This window comes from Lagopus muta, chromosome 1 (assembly GCF_023343835.1).
Source record: "Lagopus muta isolate bLagMut1 chromosome 1, bLagMut1 primary, whole genome shotgun sequence".
Lineage (NCBI taxonomy): Eukaryota > Metazoa > Chordata > Aves > Galliformes > Phasianidae > Lagopus > Lagopus muta.
In genome coordinates, this window is record NC_064433.1 from 151,480,126 (window position 1) to 151,499,780 (window position 19,655).

The window sequence follows — 19,655 nt, forward strand, 5'->3', positions numbered from 1 at the left end:
CATGTTTAGAAGCCGCGATGAAAGGAAAAAAGATGAACGTTCTCGCAAGAGAGATTATGACCGAAATCCTCCCAGGAGAGATTCCTACAGGGATCGATACAACAGAAGAAGAGGGAGAAGTCGAAGCTACAGCAGGAGTCGAAGTAGGAGTTGGAGCAAAGAGAGACTTCGGGACAGGGATCGAGACCGGAGCAGAAGCCGAAGTAGAACACGAAGCAGAGGTACCAACAGTTGGTCTCTAAAATACGGTGAATGCTGCTTACAAAATTTAGACACTAGACTAAAACACTGTTCAAGATGTACTAAAATTTCTATTGATGCTCTTGTTTTATTGTTAGCTTCTAGCTTTGTTTACTGTGGATATAAAGCTTATGTGATTATGGTCTCAGTTCTTATTTTCCCTTCTTTCCCACAGTTTTTCTCTATTACCTTTGATTGTGTTGGCCACTTCTAAATGTTGTGAGACAGGCAGAAAAGGCAGAAAAATCCAATTTAATTGCATTTTCTTAAGTTCTAGGGAAACTCAGTATCTGATATCAGAATATGCAGGAATTAATACTCGCCTACAGAGGTAGGACTGGTGGAAACTACCAGTTTGTCAGCAAATTGATTGTTAAACAGCAGAGTACAAGTCTGTTCTTTTTGTATTGTTCCCTCTTTGGTGTCTTGGGAAGAGGCTGAAATTACTATGGTAAATATGTGCGTTAACACACATATAGGACTTCAGGCTTCATTCAGTACAGTAGTTTTGCTCTTCAAATTAAGCTTCTTTTTAAAGCTTTGTCATCTGAAATGAATGCTTTTCCCTTATAGTTGTTACTGATAAATTAAAAAACTGCATTAAGAGTTGTATGATCTCTTTATCCTGACTTAAAGAATACAGAAGGTAAAATACTGCTGTGTAGATCTCCTATTTATTACTTTTCTTTGTGAATGGCTTTGCTAACGTGGTCTTACAAACAGGAATGCAGAGCTCCTGAGAATTAGCAAATATAAATTTTTCAATCAGCTTATTTTGTAAGTTCTATAATTATATTGCAATGTGATTAAATCTTATTTTAAGGAATTTTACTTCTACTATTTTACTTTTACTACAATTGTAATTTCTTACAGTTAGTATCCTGCAGTAAAACCATTTTTCCTGTTTCTAAAAACATAAGGAAATGCCTGCTTTACCCATACTTGTCTGCCACTTTTAGGACGTTTTTATTAATATTTCTTTAATGTGCTGTTGTTTGAGTCTGCTAGCTTACATCATGTCTTGATCTTTTTGTTTGTTACTTAATTGATAGTAAGGTTAGAAAACAAAGGGAGTAGTTAGTATGTATTTAGAGTAACAAATCATGCTGCTGCTGTATATGTCCAGGAGTTTTCCACACCTGTCAAGTATTATTACTTCTTCAGTCATGACAAGACTTTGTATTGATTCAGTGTGTGCATTTGGATGCAGATGGAATGAATATTAACAACGGGAAGCTACAACAGTAATACGGTGTCTTGAAACATTAAAGATATATCACTTCTGTGATACCTTCAAGTAGTGATGACTTTTTGTTGTTGTTTCCCTTTATTGAAGATAGCTTTCCAAATGAAGTTCTTAGAATATATGGATTGCTACAGATGATCTACTATGCTTGAAGTTAATTAAACTTTGTTTTATTATGGGTATAGTGTACCCTGGTGGTTGCCTGTGTAATTTTAAGATTCCTTTTTTTGTTTTTTTTTTTTCCTGATTAAAAGCCCTGCCTGTGGCAGGGAGGTTGGAACTAGATGATCTTTGAGATCCTTTTCAGCCCAGGGCATTCTATGATTCTATGAAAACCTGGGAATGTAGAATCATGGTATAGTTGAGGCTGGAAGAGGCCACTGAAAAACATCTAGTCCTAGTCTATTAACTGTTCTCAAAGCAGACAAACTGGAACATGTTGCTCAGGACTCTATTCATCATTTAATAAACAGCTGTAATTGTGGAGGCTCAGCTCTGGGCAATGAGTAGAACATTCCAGTTACTATTTTTATATTTTGAGATTTATTGACTTTGAGTAAATAAACGTAATGCTTTCAGTGTTTCTGGTGAAAATGTACACAATCATCCAATTAACTTTTTTTTCCCCTCTTCTTTTCAGAAAGGGATTTGGGAAAGCCAAAATATGATATGGATAGAACAGATCCATTAGAAAACAATTATACTCCAGTTTCTTCTGTAACAAATATTTCATCTGGCCACTATCCTGTCCCTACACTGAGCAGCACTATTACTGTTATTGCTCCTGCTCATCATGGAAATAACACTACTGAAAGCTGGTCAGAATTCCATGAAGAGCAGCTGGACCACAACTCCTATGGCAGACCTCCACTGCCAAAGAAGCGCTGTAGAGATTATGACGGTAAGTCTTTTTATTTTTCACATTCTTCCTTAATGTTGCTTTTTTTTTTTTCTATGATTTTTGAATGCATATTTATCCCACTCTTTAAGGACTTACCTTTTAGATATTTTTGTTCTTCTGTGTTTTCTTTCTATTTATTAGATTTATTTTATATGGATAAAGGATATTTATTGATTTTTATATAAATACTAGTGGAGTTTTATCTGTTTAAACCAAATATTATACTTGATTGTTTTGGTCATAATTAGGGCCTCACTGATGTCATCAATTATTGATTTTATTCCATCCTGTCTAAGAGAGATTAAGTTTCTGGAAGACTCAATGTTAAACTGTTTTTTACAGATTAAAAAAGATATTAAGATATTTCTTAAAATTCAGTACTTTTTTGTGCTTACCTAGATCTTATGCTGTCTTTTTCCAAGTCTTATCAGTGGAAGAGACTATTGCAGTTTGTGCTGACTTAGCTAAATCCACCCAGTCAACCTCTTAACAGGATATGATTTCCCCCAATGTATTTTTCTGAGGCTTTTTTTCCTTCTGTATATCACAAGTCTGAGATCTAAGTCAGTTTATATTCAGAACATTGATTAAAATAGTAACGTGTGGGGCTTGTTTGTTTGTTTGTTTTTAAAGAAAACAGTCTCAGTTTTGCAGGTGTCACTCATGGGGACACATAGTTGTAAAAGTGTAGTTGTTTTAAAGTTTCCTTCTAATGCAAGCTGAGCTGCATTAGATTGGATATATCTCTAAAAATAACATCTCCAAGCATGGCTGAAACTTTGTATCTTTAAAAGATCATCTGTACAGCAGCTTGGTATTTCCAGTTTTTGTGTACGAAGCAAACAGTACTTTGTTGGGAAGCTATGATATAGTTGTCCTCTAATCTTTACTGGATAGCTTATTGCAGCGTGCTTCTCCTGTCTTCAGTTTCACATTTTGTGGTGTCCCTCTGTGGAATTAATATTTTTCTTTAACTTTTCAATTTCTCTGTAACATTTCGTGAAGCTGTATGTAAAGCTCTTGAATGCTAAAAATTCTCTTTGTTTTTGATGTTTCAGAAAAGGGTTTCTGTATGAGAGGAGATATGTGCCCTTTTGATCATGGAAGCGATCCAGTAGTGGTAGAAGATGTGAATCTTCCTGGCATTCTGCCTTTTCCAGCACAACCCCCTGTTGTTGAAGGACCACCTCCTCCTGGACTTCCTCCCCCTCCACCAATTCTGAGTCCTCCTCCTGTTAACCTTAGACCTCCAGTACCACCACCAGGCCCCTTACCACCTAGCCTTCCACCTGTAACAGGTACTTCAGGAAACAAACAAACAAAACATGCAGTGCAAAAAGGTGTTTTAAGAATGTTAGTTATGTTTTTAAAAAAACTGTACGATGATCTCAGTGTTGTTTTTTGTGACAGTTGTTGCAGTTTGGGTTGTACAATATGCATATAAAGTGTGAATCTTGAGTAAGAAATAACATTTCAGTCATGTTTACGTAAAAGCACAGCATGGCATAGCAAAACTCCTTGAGTTTACTTGGAGAAATTGTATAAAAATGACTACTATTAGAGAAGAAGAGAAAACCCTGGAAACAAACAGATGCTGGTCATTTAATTTGTGGTACTAAAATTAATGAGAATTCATGACTGCTTTAAGTTTACACCTAAAAATAAAAACATCATTTGTCATGAATTTGGAACCTAAACAAAATTCTCCTGTGTATTTATTCATTCATTAGAAAATGCTTTGACTCAAGCACTAAAAATTATTTGAAGACTTGTGTCCTAGCTGTCATTTTTTAAATAGCAGTTTAGTGTTCATGTCACTTACATGATTTAAAAACTTACATGATTTAAAAAACAATTTTATGTGCCTATCTCTTTTTTCTTTTCCTTTTAATTAGCTTAAATGTTCCACTTGGTAAAACTACTTAAGAATAATTGGCATTTGATAGTACTTGTAAGGTTTTTAAACTTGATTTTCAGTTAATAGTATCTTTACTTAAGAATTTCTTTATTTTGCTTATTACAGAGAGTAACTGTCTTGCTGGGATGATCAGTTCTGCCTCAGTTAATGTTTACAGATCTGTCTGAGATGTCCAGATACATGATTTTGAGTCTTTTTACACATGCGTTTTACCAGAAATAAATTTGAAGGCCAGCATTGACTGTTTATCTTTGAAAGAGTCACATTACCTTTTGTAGAAATAAATAAGCTCAGTATTACTATGATGATACTAATGAATTTGATTCCCCGAGGAAGTTTTATGCAGCTTTAAAGAAATTCTGTTGGTGAAGATAAATACTGGGCTAGGAATGAGATTGTAGTATACAGAAGAAAAAAAAAAAAAAGTATGTTGAGTATTTAAATGCTTTTGTCTGTGATCTGAGTTAAGAGCCTTCTGCCAGTGGAGATGGTTTCATAGGAATTAATGTTGTTTTATTTTGTTTTAATAGTCTTAAGAACATTTTAGATCAATTTCCATATGAGTTAGTTGAGCATAAAGTAAGTATAGTGGATAATACACAAATACATTGTTTTTCTTTTCCTCAGGACCACCCCCTCCACTTCCCCCACTGCAGCCTGCTGGCATGGATGCTCCCCCAAATTCAGCAACTAGTTCAGTTCCTACTGTTGTTACAACGGGTATTCATCACCAGCCGCCTCCTGCTCCACCCTCTCTTTTTACAGCAGGTGTAGTACTGAGGCTTTGCCCACAAGGTTTGCTAAATAGAATAACATTGATTCATATTGTAGTGTGTATAGAGATAATTTCGTAGTTTGAGATGATTGTATCATTTTTAGACTATGACAGTTACTTAACACTTTTTTTCTAATTTAGTTCAAGACAGAATTAAAAGAAAATGCATGTGAAATGTGAATCTTGACTATGAAATAGTGTTTTCATTGTAATAATAACTTAGCATGATTGCTTTTTAAGATAGTAGTTATACAACAGACTTTTCCATTTTGTTTCTTGTAATTAGTTGAAATATAACACTTGCAACCTTTGTTTTTTTAACTGCAATTTATTTTAATTAGACAATTTATTTGTTACCAGAAACGTATGACACAGATGGCTATAATCCAGAAGCTCCAAGTATAACAAACACTTCCAGACCTATGTATAGACACAGAGTACATGCTCAAAGACCAAATTTGATAGGACTCACATCAGGTGATATGGATCTACCACCCAGAGGTATGCTCTCAAAGCTATACTTATTTTAATTAGATTTGTATTTCAATTTACATTAATGTAAATCGAAGAACTTTTTAGAGAATCAAATACTGGAAAATGTTGCATTTTTAAAATATCTTCTGTAGGTAAGAAAAGTTTAATGAAACAGGGAATTTTTCTTATTGTTAGTTTGTGTGTTTTTTAGCAGATAAAATGTCCCCCACCCCTCCCCCTGTATGATTCCTGTTCTTCAGAAAGAGCCACTTCCTTCCCCCTTTACCCTACTGTCTTGTTCCTAGTTATCAGGGTTCTGGAATATCCTACGTTTCCTATCATAAACATTTTTGTGTGTGCCATCTAATAGAAGAATGGAGGTGTTAGAAAAAAATGGTGCAAACCTCAGGATACTGTATGGGACATTGCGAATGGAGGCAGATGCTTTCTGTCACCCTTCTTTTGTTTTCCTTTTGTATGACGTTAATTGGACAAAATGAAAGCTATTAGATGTTTTTATCATGTGTTGATAGTTAAGATTAAAAAGATCAGTCTGCAACCAAGATTTGATGCAGTTTTTGAACAAGGATCAGTTGTGTTTTTTCCGTGCAAATTCAATGCAAACAGAAAATACAAAAATTAACGTTTTCATCTGTTTACAGAAAAACCTCCTAATAAAAGCAGTATGAGAATAGTGGTAGATGCTGAATCCAGGAAAAGAACAATTGGTGCAGGAGATGGAGGAGTTCCTACGAAGAAGACTTGGTTTGACAAGTGAGTGGTCATTAACACAAGGTTGGCTTAATAGTTGCAGTTCAGTGGAGATCTTTTCTGCATTCTGAAATATATATAAATTACATAAATTGTAAGCAAGTTGAAGTGTGAATAAACTGAATGTATTAAAATAAACCATATTGTAGAGAGGACTATAATTGACTGTTGTCTCTCAGAGACACTGCAGAGATAGCTAGATTTGCTTTGGATTATATGTGCTCTCTGAAAGCTGAAATGATGTAAGATACAGAGCCTTGCTTTGATACTTATTAGAGATGTCTGGATTTAGTTTTTAATTTTATCATTGCCATTTTGGATTGAGTTGCCAGGTATGTAATTCCACATAGAATGTGGAATGTGGTGCATAGTGTCCGGATGTACCTAGGATAAAATGTTGGAAGGGATTTTAAGACATTGCTGTGGTTGTGGAGAGCCTAGAACTATTAGAAATTTGTGATGGTGGTGAAGAGATTCAGGGGGAATGATTGAGAAGCAGCAGCGTGTGGAGAGAATTACTGTGGCATAGTTAGGAGTTACAACCAAAATATCATGAATTATCTTACAGATTTTTTTGTGGTGAGGAATGGTGAGTGTATGAGTGAGCACAAATGCAGATATAGAGGCCTGTGTACTGTATCCTTCTATGCTTTTCTAAAATTGTATGGGATTTGATTTTATTCATCTGCCGGACTGTGTGACATGTGCAATCCAGTGTAAGCATATAAAATTTTGCATTGTATTTGTTAGCTTAGTGTGGATTTCTAGCTTGTTTCTTATTTGTTGCAGGCAAAATTTTAACAGAACAAATAGTCCAGGTTTCCAGAAGAAGGTACAGTTTGGAAATGAAAACACAAAACTTGAATTGAGGAAAGTTCCTCCAGAACTTAACAATATCAGCAAACTTAATGAGCACTTCAGCAAATTTGGAAATTTGGTCAACTTGCAGGTAGGAGTCAACAAAGAGAAGACAAATATGCTTTGGCTTATTGCTGGCAGTAATGACTAAAAGGAGAACTCCAAGTGCTTTTCAACTAATTTCCTGAAACTGCTCTTTTTATTTTCCTAACTTGTTTCTTACACGTAATCTCCCTGTTTCAATGAAATTGTCATTGATGAAGCGGAAGTGAAATGTTTCAGTTCCTATTTAAGTTTGAACAAAGTTTAGTTTTCTCCTCGCAGACTTCTAGCATAATTTACGTAAAACCTTTTAATTTTTTTGGACTGTTCTTTCTTCCTTCTCCATAAGTATGGATGTAGTGTGAACTTTCTATTTTTTGAGGTAAATCTTAATTATAGGGACCCTGTATTTCTCATCCAGAAAACAATCCCTTTGTTACAATTGCTTTCTGGTGTTTTGTCCCTGATGGTTACTTTCTAATGTATCTGATTGACTCAAATATTTTTTTTGTTTTGTTTTTTTTTAAACAGACATTTAGTAACATAAATGAGCAAAAAATTAGAGAAAGATGCAGAGGAGATCCAAAAAACTAAGGTTTAACTTTGATGTTACATATTGTAGGCTGTGTGTAATGTCAGCATTTCATACAAAACTCAGCCTGATCTTTCATCGTGTTTCTTTATCAACAAGAAGTTTCAGACAGTAGTGCTTTCATGTATGCTTCCCAGCTTGCAGTGAAAGATTGAATGAAGAGCTGCAATACAGTTGTTTTGTGCACGCTGATACAACAGAGTGAACTTCCTGTGCCCATCTGAGCATGTAGGGAACTGAAATCTCTCTTAATTGCACCTAAACTATTGAATGGCTAAATAAATATTTATCTGTGAATATGTGTGTACTAGGAGGTAGTATGGTTCTGTAAGGAAAGGAATGAGGGGAAGGGGATGAGAATGTGAAAAAGAGGGTATTGAGGGACAGAGATTAGCAGCTGTGCTCGTCTTCTGGAAGATGTAATTTTGTTCTTTGAAGGTATCTGATATAATATGTTCATATCCAAAGGAGGAAAGCTAAATTGAACTTTGTTTAGCTCTGATACTAACTGTGACCCTGTTTGTTTACATCAGTTATCTCAATTCCAGTGATTCTTCCTCACCTTTCAAACAGCTGCACATATTTGCATTTAGAAATTCTGTTTGACTGCTGAGATTTGTTATTTAAGCGTATTAAAGTCTATTAGTGTAATCTCAAGATTTCTTCTTGACACAAGACGTTCCAAGCAGAATCATGAATGGGAAATGTTCATCCGCTGACCCATATTGGGTTTAAATTGTAAACTTCTCTGGAGTCTGTGGAACTATGATTTGTACTAATTGTGACACAAACAAAAATTCTGCACGCTGTATGTTTTTTGTTCTTCTGTTTTAACTCTTAGGTTGCATATCAAGGTGATCCAGAAGGTGCCCTTATTCAGTTTGCCACACATGAGGAAGCCAAGAAAGCGATATCAAGTACAGAAGCAGTATTAAATAATCGTTTTATCAAAGTCTACTGGCATCGAGAAGGAAGTGTACCGCAAATCCAAACTACTCCACAGAAGGTAGAGGATCTAAGTCTGTTCTGTCTAGAATTTTATTTAAAATAATTGCTTTTAAACATTATTTTAAAAATGTTAGTAGAAAAAGTAAGCCAAATACTTCTACAATATGGAATACTTGATGGCATTCGTTTCTAAACTCACTCTTTAATTGTTTCTTTGAATTCAGATAGAATATTCAGGAATATGACTGGGAGGTACTGAAAGAAAACCCTTATTTGACTTACGGAGAATACAGCTGTGGTGTCATCTTACGTAACTGAGGCTATATTTTTAAATACATATCTATACATTTTATATGTATGTAGAGAGGGAGAGGAAATGCTTCCACAGTGGAATTTGCAAAAATTAGCTTAATTTTGTGGGAACAGATAGGAAAATTTTACATTTTTGGACTGATTCACATAGTGGAGCACTTATTCTTGGTTGTGAAGTGTTAGTTACAGCATTGACAAGTTTTTAAGAATATGAATCTAAGTATTGTTATGGAGCTTTGATTCATAACCTGTTACAAGCCAAGTTGGGTGTGTTAGTGTGCCTAGTGGTTCCACTAAAATATAAGGGACAGCTTGGATTTGCCCAAATCATGGATGGAGAATATTATGAGTTAGCATAGAGCATAGAAATTCCCTTCTAATTGTATCCTGCCTTAAATGTATTTGCTATCAGTGTGGAACAGTATGTTCTATACTAAGAAAAAATGACACAGCCTTTCTAGAAGAAATATTGATGTTGTATACAATTATTTAATAAACAGGGTACTACAAGATTCTTTCAACTGCTGCTCTAAGTTTTTAATTCTTTTCTTGTCCTTAATGGCATATGTCATCATCATCCAGTTCTCTAGAGCAATCCCACCAAAGGGCATTTTACAATATAGTTTCTTCTGTCCACTTATTTTGTAACAAATGTACTGTGTACTAAAACTACTTCTATGGTGTGAAGACCCACCTCACTGTCTCCCCAGTGACATCTGTTAGGTTCGAGTTTGAGCTCTGGTTTGTAAATATCCTTGTTACTTTATCTGAAGCTGTGTAACTCAAAGTTACTAAGTTTTCCTTACATACAGTCAGCCAGAAGAGGGCAGTGCAGTATATCATTTACATGAATACAGATGAGCTCTCTCAAACAGGATAGCTTGAGAAGTCATTGCCATCACCTTATTTGCTGATAATGTCATCAAGCTTACAGTGTAAGATGTACTGAAAACTCAAAACTGTTACTCAAAATAAAATATTTGCGACATTTTTGCAAAATCACAAATATACAGCTGTAAGAATTCTTAGGAGTTTTTAGTCAAGTCACTAGTTTCCCAGTGCACCATCTTTGACATGTAAATCTTGGTGGTTTGACAGAGTTCCTCCAGATGTCTGGTCACGTACTGTGTCAAGAAACTACAATTCACAGTCTAGTGTGAAAAATGGAGGCATGTGGTCAGTGACAGAAAATGTGGAAACAGGAAATTTAAAGTTTGGAATGCAGGACTTTCATGTTCTTGTATACCAAAATACAAAAAAAAATATCATTGAATGAATAAATATTTTTTTAAATTTGTAAGCTTTTTTTGGGTTGGTGAACATTAACTTATCTTTTTGTTTAAGTTATTATTTGATACCATAGCTACAGTTAGTACAGGTTCTTTTAAATTACTTCGCGTATAGCTGACTTTGCCCTGGAGTAAAGGAATGGATTAGGTGGCCTCTGAATGGTTTCTTCTCTGGTTCTGTTTTTGGGTTTGGTTTTTTTTTTTTCCTTCCATAAATAGGATGAGAAGCTTGGTCAGAAGCATCAGGGCTTTTGTTTTGTTTTGTTTTTGTCTTAAGTATTTAACTAATATTTTTTTCAAATTAAAAGTTGTTATCTGTCGGGACATAGTGATGGTATGTTCAAAGATCAGCTGCTCTGCTCTATTTCCTCAGTCCCACTAGTTTTCTAGTCATCCTTTTAGAAGGTAAAGAATGATGTATCAGTGTAAAAAGTGAGATACAGGCTTATGATACAGGTTTGTGTTTTGCCTTTCTACAGGTGGCTGATAAAATAGATTGGAGAATCGCTTTAGGCCACTTCTTGTTACTTCTGATATGGACCTTAAGATAGTCTAAGTTGATGCAATTAATGGCAACTCTATTGTGAGCTGCATGTGCCAAGTAAATGTTATAGCTGTGTGCACTATAGTCAGTGCAACGTTCCAAATCTCCTGATGTGTTTGTATTTGCTCTCAAGTGGAAAGCCATTGATAGGTAGAAAAAATGTAAATCTAAATGCTGTTGCAGGAATTTTATATATTTGTTGGACTGCATACATAGTAGTCTTTTGTTACTAATATTGCATTGTGCTCTTTTTGGGATGGGGGTGTTACAGGTAATACAGCCCTTAGTTCAACAACCGAGTTTACCAGTAGTGAAACAATCAGTCAAGGAGCGATTAGGTCCAGTACCTGCAAGTAATATTGAACCTACGGAAGCACAGAGTGCCAATACAGAAGTCACTCAGGTAAGATCTATTAAAAAAAAAAAAAAAAAGATCAGGCACACATATTTCTTTTTCTATAATAGGTTCGCAGTGTATAAATATATGCTAGTAAGTCTGTCAATGGAAGTTATTCATACAGTGTAAATAGGCATTGAGTGCTTATAAGTGCATATAGTTTGATTGAGCAACATTTCTATATCTCAGTTTTTCCTAAATGCACTGATATTTGGCTTTCTTAACCAAGTTATATTGAAAAATTAAGTACCACAGTTTAAAAAACAAGATTAAAAATGTTTTATTGTGTTACAGTGCAGTTTTCAGGTTTTAAACTGAAGTTACTTTCTATCTTAAGAACTTAAAAGCTATCGTTCAGTTTCTTATCTGTTAAACTAAACTCATGAGACAGATGGTTATCTGAAAGTGTTTTCAATATCTGTACATCACCCTTAAGGATGAAGAAAGCTGTATTACCAATACTAATTGTGTCAGAGTCTGGTACGTTACTCACATGTGAAATAGCTTTTAAATTTTCATGAAAGTATTGTAAATAGCATTATGCCACTACTTCAGTTTTCCTTCTGAAAAGGAAGAATACTGCACTTTTTTCTTTTCAAAAGATTTGAATTTGTGAATTTAAATTCAGACCCCAATTTCCTGCAAATGATGCCTGCAAATAGCAGCTTACAAAAACACAGAAACTGACATGTACTTATAAGGGCTTCTGTAGGTGCTCAGTTAGCAAATTCATTTTCCAACAGCATGGTGTTACTTTGTTGTCTTATTTTACAGAAGTCTTACTTTTCTGAGTAAACCTGTTTTTCAAAATTCCTAACATTCAAAATTATACAGGAAACCATAAATTATTGTATTTGTACACATATTTGAAGGATAACTTTATGTTGTTTTCTTAGAATGTGACTAAATTATCTGTGAAGGATAGACTGGGTTTTGTGTCAAAGCCAGTTACTCCAGCAACTGAAAAGGTAAGAGAATATCTTGTATTGCCTTCCTCTCACATTCAATTCCAAAAGAATTATTTCTTTAATGAAACCCTTTATGTTTATATTCAGTTTATTTCAGAAGTGTAAATAAAGTCATTTGTTAAAGGTTAGTTTTGTGGAACATAATACACGGAATCTCAGATTAACTGAGGGTAAGTAAACATATTAGGACAGAACTGTATTTTTTTTGTTTTGATATGGTAGATCCATTTTTTCAGTCACAAAAATGATAAGTGCTTCAGGATCCTGAGTTATTTTTTGAAATGCATTTCTGCATTTGTCTAACAAGTAGATGTTGGTATTTTTTTTTTTTTGAAAATGCAAAACATAAGCATAAAACCAACAAACAATTACTTTTGGACTTGTGTGTTCCCTAAAAGCTGATTCTGTAAACATTTACTGTCTTACTTGATCTTACCATTTGCAGTACTTGTAAAAATTAATCAGTGCAGAAAGGACAAAGAGAGGTAAGATGTGAGAGGTGCATCTGAACAGTAGTTATGAGTTATATATTTTGCCCACTGGTAGCAATTTTCAGAACAGTTATTAATGTTGCTGGAGTTTGGTACTGTTGTAGTAAAGTTAATAATGCTGGTTTCCGGACCTATTTAACACCTTAGGGCATGGACTTCCTCATTATTGATAATGTTCATTTGAGACAGCATTGGGAGGCAGCAAGTTTTACCCAGTAATGAGATTCCTGTGCCTAGTTATGTCTTTTTTCTATTCTGAATTGGCTTGACTTACAATGAGTGAAGCATCCACTGAATTTTTTTCCTTTTTCAGTTTATCTGTTAATGCTGATAGTAAACTTAACTACAAAAATACAGTGCTGTGTTATGCACACAAATGTAACAACAGTTAATATTTAGTTTTAAATACCGATGTCATTTCAATTTGTGTCAAGCCAAGCTAAGTATTCCACCTAAACATACTGATCTTTGCTTCTTGGCTGTATTCTGTTGATTCTTGTTGACCTAAATTCATCATGAAGAACAACATTTTACACAGATAATATGTACCTACTTTAGAAATTGGAAGTTTGTTTCAGTTTGAATGGGAGTACCTTTTCTCCTCTTCTTGTAAGAGTTATCCTGAAACACCTTTCTACAAAGAGTAAATTCATCCTACAAAAGGTTTTTCCACTGTATCTTACAGTCCAGACTATCTTGGGTTAGCTGCTGAGCTGTTCTGTGGATTGATTGTGAAGCAACAGATTCCTTTGCATTTTCAGTGGAGTTCTGAAAGTTTTTTGACTTTGTTTTACTTAATACTTCTCTTTTGCAAGAGAATGCCTTGCTTAGGTTACCCTAACAGTGCTCTGTGACCATTAGAAATTGACAGCTGTCAAAAATGTAGGTACGTCCTAGATGCTTTTTCTGCTTCTGTCTGAATGCAGGAAATTACAAGAACTTAGAATCATAGAATCATAGAATCACTAAGGTTGGAAAAGACCTAAAAGATCACCCAGTCCAACCGTTCACCTATTCCCAATAGCTCCTACTAAACCATGTCCCTCAACGCAACATCCAGTTTTCCTTGAACACCCCCAGGGTCGGTGATTCCACCACCTCCCTGGGCAGTCCATTCCAGTGCCTGACCACCCTTTCTGAAAAGTAATACTTCCTCATGTCCAGCCTGAATTTCCCCTGGCGTAGCTTGAAACCATTCCCCCTGGTCCTATCACTAATGACACGAGAGAAGAGGCCGACCCCCAGCTCACTACAACCTCCCTTCAGGAAGTTATAGAGAGCAATGAGGTCTCCCCTGAGCCTCCTCTTCTCCAGGCTGAACAATCCCAGCTCCTTCCGCCTCTCCTCATATGGCCTGTGTTCCAGACCCCTCACCAGCTTCGTTGCCCTTCTTTGAACATGTTCCAGGGCCTCAATATCTTTCTTGCAGTGAGGGGCCCAAAACTGGACACAGTACTCGAGGTGCGGCCTCACTAGTGCTGAATATAGGGGAACAATCACCTCTCTGCTCCTGCTTGCAACACTGTTTCTGATGCAAGCCAGGATGCCATTGGCCTTCTTGGCCACCTGGGCACACTGTCAGCTCATGTTCAGCCGAGCATCAATCAATACCCCCAGGTCCATTTCCTCTATGGAGTCCTCCAGCCACACCGCCCCAAGCCTGTAGCGTCGCCTGGGGTTGTTGTGGCCGAAGTGCAGGACCCGGCATTTGGCCTTGTTGAAACTCATCCCATTGGCTCCACAGTAACTTCACAGTAAGAAAGGAGGTATCTTTGCCTTTCAAGGAGGGAAGGGAAGGAGGGAGGTGTGATGAAACAGCCATTGTGAGACCTTTTCAAATCTGAATAAGGATTTGCAATTCGTAATTCACAGTGAAGATTCACAGTGAGATTCACAGTGAAGATTCACAGTGTTCTCCCTCTTCAGTAACATTAGAAGATGTAGGATGTTAACATGTTGCTTCTTGCTCTTCTTTGTTAGTTAATGCAGGTACATCTGCTGTAGCATCTCTTCTTATTTTTGGAGATGACTAAGTGAGGTTCATTCTGCCATGAAGAGAGTTCAGGGCAAAAGGAATGTGTCCCTGTTTTTGTTCTCTACTTGGTCTGCTCTTTTTAATATGACCTGTCTTAAAGCTACTTTGTAAGAGGAACAACATGGTTGGGATGTGCATATGTTGACATGCTTTAATTAGTTTTAAAACAATTTCATCTCTCTTTTGATTGCCTGCTTAGATTGTTTTATATTAGCTTTTAAAATATATAACATGCTTTGATTTTTTTTTTTTTTTTTTTTTTTTTTTCCTTCTTTTTCTTTCTATACTACCAACTCTACAAGATTCTTATATGTGGGGAAGAAATAATATCAGTAGCACAATTACAAGAAAATCTTTTATGTGAAGCATCCTTCTTATTCTTCTGATCTCTTGATCTTTTCTGGCTTTCTAATGTTGGCTGTCCTTTTTGTTTCTTCTGTTCTTGGGCATAGTATCTGTTTTATGGACTGCATGGTGACCAGTAGACTCTGCATGCATCTTTTAGTTTTCCACATGTATAAGATATTTTTAATTCCTGAAAATGTTGTGATTTGCTATCAAGGCAGGCAAGATTATGCTGTTACCATCTTCAACTCTTAATCAAGGATTTTTTTTAATACCGATCGATGGCCAAAGTGTATTTTAGGAAATGTTGCAAGAAATAGAACATTGCAAGTCCTCAGGTACTTTAGAGAAGTAAACAGTAAATGCTAGAGAGGTTGTAAAGCAGACATCTGTGCTCTCAGTAAGTCATGGAGAAACATTCATATGCAAAATAGGAATAAGTAAGGCCATAGGACTGTCTTCCTTGCTGTACAATGTACAAGACTTCACTGTATGTCTTGCCTCGTATTGATGGTGCAAGTTGTACTTTGCAGAAACTGCCTATGAAAAGAAGCTATTTTATTTGCTTTGGACCTTAGTTTCTACAATTGTTGAATTTTGCCAAGAAAATTCATGCAGCTATATAAAATTGTTTTTTGAACTTAAAAATAATAAAAGGAAAAAAAATCATTTATTCTTGAGCAAGTCTTTATCTCCTGCTTCTTTAATTATGCTCAAGTACATACAATTTTATACGTTTTTGAACTTTGAAGTAAATAAGAAATTGGAAAGAATTTATAAACTGATATTTAGAATTTTTATATATTTGATGTTATGCTGCCTCTTCAAAAGTTGTTTAATTTCAGCAACTCCAAATAAAATTATTTCACCAAATTTTTGTATTCCATACCATCAAAACAGACAAAAGAAAATACGCATAGATATTTCTATACAGTCATTTATTTTTAAAAAAATTGAAATTCACTGGCAAAAAAAAAATAAAATGATTTCCTTCTGTAGGTTTTATCCACTTCTACTGGCTTGACAAAAACTGTGTACAACCCTGCTGCTTTGAAGGCAGCACAGAAATCTTTGCCTGTTGTTTCCACTTCCGTGCTAGACTCTAATGAAGCACAGAAGAAAAAACAGGTAAATTAAATATACTTCTTTATAAAATGGACCTAGATTGGGAACTTGTGACCACTAGAGATAGTCCACTATATATATTCATCTTGAACATAGGTAATATTAGTTGCAAGATTAAGTTTACTGTAATGGTTTCTTTCCAGAGGTCAAGAAAATTCATTATTATTTTATTGCTTTTTCAGCGCATGTTCAGGCAGTACGAGCAGATTTAAAACTCTATAATAGTTTAGAATGTGGAACTCTTTCCCAGAAACACAGTCTCCATGTTGAGGCATGAACTGTCTATTGTGAATGAGAAGGCAGTATAGCATAGTTATAGTATAGTCAGTGTTCTCTCTTAAGCCTTTCTGGAACTGAACTTTATTTTCATTAAACAGGCCATTTATTCTTGTTACATTTCGTACTTTTAGTGATCACAGTTGTGTATTCACCTGAAATCTGAGAACGATGCGACTTTGCATTTTATTGTCCAAATTATAGTTCTCCTGCATCTGTTTTTAGTTATGCATGATACTGAAGAGAAAGTGCAAGAAAAATGCCTTAAATTTGGTCTTAAGTGAATCACTCTAATTGTAGTTTAGCTAGCTTTGGATGCTCAGAGCCAGTAAAGCTCCTATTCTGGCTTTATTCTTACACTTCATTAAAACAAGATACAGGACAGTATTTACCTGGCTAGATTTAAATTGCATATTAAGAATTAAATATGAAGTTATATTCAAATATAAGCCTAATGTCATAATTTGAAGTAGCGGTTTGTTGCTGCATGTCAGTTGTGACATTGGTCCAGACTTTAGAGATGAATTCTGATTTGGGGATTTCATTTCGTACTTGTCCCCCCAAAACATGTTTTTCCGAATCACAGCCTTTAGTTTTCAAGATGAGAAACTGACTGCTTGCAAAATGGCAAAAAAAAAAAACAACCCAAAAACAAACAAACAAAAGACACAAGAAAACCACTTGGAATGAAAATATTGATTTAACACCTGTAGTCTGTTGTTTTTTTTTTGTTGTTGTTGTTGTTGTTTCTGAGAGAAAACATTGGAGACATGCCAAATTATTGCTTCTCTTTGTGCTGTTCCCTGTCTTCAGAAATTTTCATTATAATATACTAGCACATGTCGAAAAACATGATTTTGTGGGACTCACTCCCTTCTTTCTTTGTCTCCCTAGTTTTTCTGAACATTTGTCCCCTTGTCTTATCTTCCCTTTCCTTGCAGAAAAATGATTGCACACTATATTGCAAAACTAACATTTCACGCAGCAGAATTTGTTAGTATTTGAGAATACACATACAGACCTTGTTAGTGTTTCTTTTTTGTGGCTGTTGTGCACTTACACTTTGTATATGGTAATCCACTTAAAATTTGATAGTAGATTGGTGATCTAGAAGTGCAAATTCATCTTCTGCCACTGCTTTTATCTCATTTAATATGCTGGTATCAAAGCTCTTCATAAACTCCTGCTATTAGCCTTGTACCTAAGATTTTACGTTCTATATCTGAAAGCAAGAAGCAGTTGCTTTCTCTTGAGAGGCATTCGTTAAGACCTGAACACACCAGCTGTGGCAGTCCCCTACTTTTCCTTCTGAGTGCAGTGCATCACAAATTAATCAGGTTCAGTTTGTTTTGATTTGCTCATCACATCACCACAATTCTGTTTTTAGCAAATGCAATATAGATTTTTTTCTGAGGGTAATCAGGTTTTTTTTTGTCTGGAACTGTACTGTAGAGGTTGATTTATTGGCTAGATTCACAATTTCTTTCAAGATACCATCCTTACAAGTTTGAACTCTTGCATGTTGTAAATCTTGTGGTAGTATATTATTTTACTTTTCAAGTTACATTGTATACAGCTTTGCTAATGAAGATCATTAGGTTCTTCACTTTTTTGGTGACACTTTGTTTTCCAAGATACAGCTTTAAATATTGCCTTTAGGGTTGAGTTTGTTAATGTTTTTTCTTATTATTGTGAGTTACTACCTTAGTTGTGACATACAGTATGTTATTCTTCTGAAATTGTTTTGCAAAATCCAGAAACTTTCGGTATTTTTTTAAATGTTTTTAGGAAGCACTGCGACTTCAACAAGATGTGAGAAAAAAGAAGCAAGAAATCTTAGAGAAGCACATTGAAACACAAAAGGTAAAGTGTTAGCATTAGTGAAGGCCAGCAGTTGAGTTGTAAAATTTATCCTCGTGAAAATAATTCAGAGTAAGCCACAAAACTGACATATACGTAGGTGGCTCCGAAAGGAGTGCCTTCTATTTATTTCCTTGGAAACTACAACCGATACAAAGTGCACGGTGACAAAATTTGATAGAACAGATTCTCAGCTACAAAACACTACTTCTCAACACAAAACAACTACTTCTCACCTCTGCTAGCTATGCATTCTTGCTAGCTGTGAACTGCCTGTGTGCTGTGCTCATAAAAATCTGTACCGGTAGAGGTGACCCACTGTTTCAGAGCTGCTATGACTGCGTATTGCTGAAATGCACCCACTGCTTCACTGCACTCACATCCGCTGTTTGGTCTCTGTAAACGTTCGGCAGGCGTCAGTGAGTGTCAGTGGGTGCCATTTTTTTTCTGCCATTTTTCTGTAAAAATTCAATTACACACCTTTGCTTCATCTGCACTCCCGTATCAGGTGCCATTTTGTCAGGCTGCCCCTCTGCTGCCCTTTGTCGCACAGCAACAACATGTGATGGAATACTGGTGGGAAGGTTCAGCCTCTACTGCTATACCATCAACATTGCTTCTGATGTCATAAGCCAACGTAATAAAATAGGAGACGTTATTTTTGGAGTAAAATAAAGCATGTTTTCAACTGAAATGACATCATCGCATTAAGTTTAGAGTTTTGATCTGTCTTGTCATAATATTTCATTTAAATTCCAAACATCTACAATTAGATGCAGATTTTAGTTGAAATTATCTGGTTTGGGTGCAAAATGTGAACTTCTTTGTGAGAAGTGAGAGAGAAAGCTATACTTAGTAAGTGCAGAAGTTGATATAGAATAGTGTACGTGACTGCACACAAGCTTGGGAGGGGGAAAAAGCAAAAATATCGTTATAATTTCAGTACCTTGAGCAAATCAAATGGAAACCTCAGATGTTCATTAGAAAATCCATTTATCAAAGATTAAATATCTGAATATAAAATGTTAAAAGTCTTCTTTACTGAGTTTGCAGATCATAGCATGGCTAGCAGGTTGAGGGATGATATCTTCACCCTCTGCTGTGGGCTGGTGGGGGCACATGTGGAACATTGTGTCAAGTTCTGAGCCTCTGTGTTCAAAAAGGTAGGGATCATCTAGAAAGAGATCAGCGGAGGTCCACAATTAGAAATAAGGGCCTGGAGATCTGCTGTATTAGGAGAGGCATAGA

General features: G+C 35.6%; 1 protein-coding gene across 3 annotated transcripts in view; it reads left to right on the plus strand.

The window, feature by feature from the left end:
* RBM26 (RNA binding motif protein 26) overlaps nucleotides 1-19,655 on the plus strand; it is a 50,416-nt gene that overhangs the window by 13,575 nt on the left and 17,186 nt on the right. Inside the window, exons 5-16 of one of the 3 annotated variants that reach the window (XM_048946147.1) lie at nucleotides 10-221; nucleotides 2,127-2,387; nucleotides 3,446-3,685; nucleotides 4,933-5,100; nucleotides 5,441-5,581; nucleotides 6,217-6,328; nucleotides 7,115-7,274; nucleotides 8,659-8,823; nucleotides 11,182-11,313; nucleotides 12,204-12,275; nucleotides 16,146-16,274; nucleotides 18,336-18,410. In XM_048946147.1, coding sequence (XP_048802104.1) covers nucleotides 10-221; nucleotides 2,127-2,387; nucleotides 3,446-3,685; nucleotides 4,933-5,100; nucleotides 5,441-5,581; nucleotides 6,217-6,328; nucleotides 7,115-7,274; nucleotides 8,659-8,823; nucleotides 11,182-11,313; nucleotides 12,204-12,275; nucleotides 16,146-16,274; nucleotides 18,336-18,410 — 1,867 coding nt within the window. The remainder of the gene's footprint in view (nucleotides 1-9; nucleotides 222-2,126; nucleotides 2,388-3,445; nucleotides 3,686-4,932; nucleotides 5,101-5,440; nucleotides 5,582-6,216; nucleotides 6,329-7,114; nucleotides 7,275-8,658; nucleotides 8,824-11,181; nucleotides 11,314-12,203; nucleotides 12,276-16,145; nucleotides 16,275-18,335; nucleotides 18,411-19,655) is intronic. The other 2 variants (XM_048946157.1, XM_048946167.1) reach the window with 2 other exon arrangements.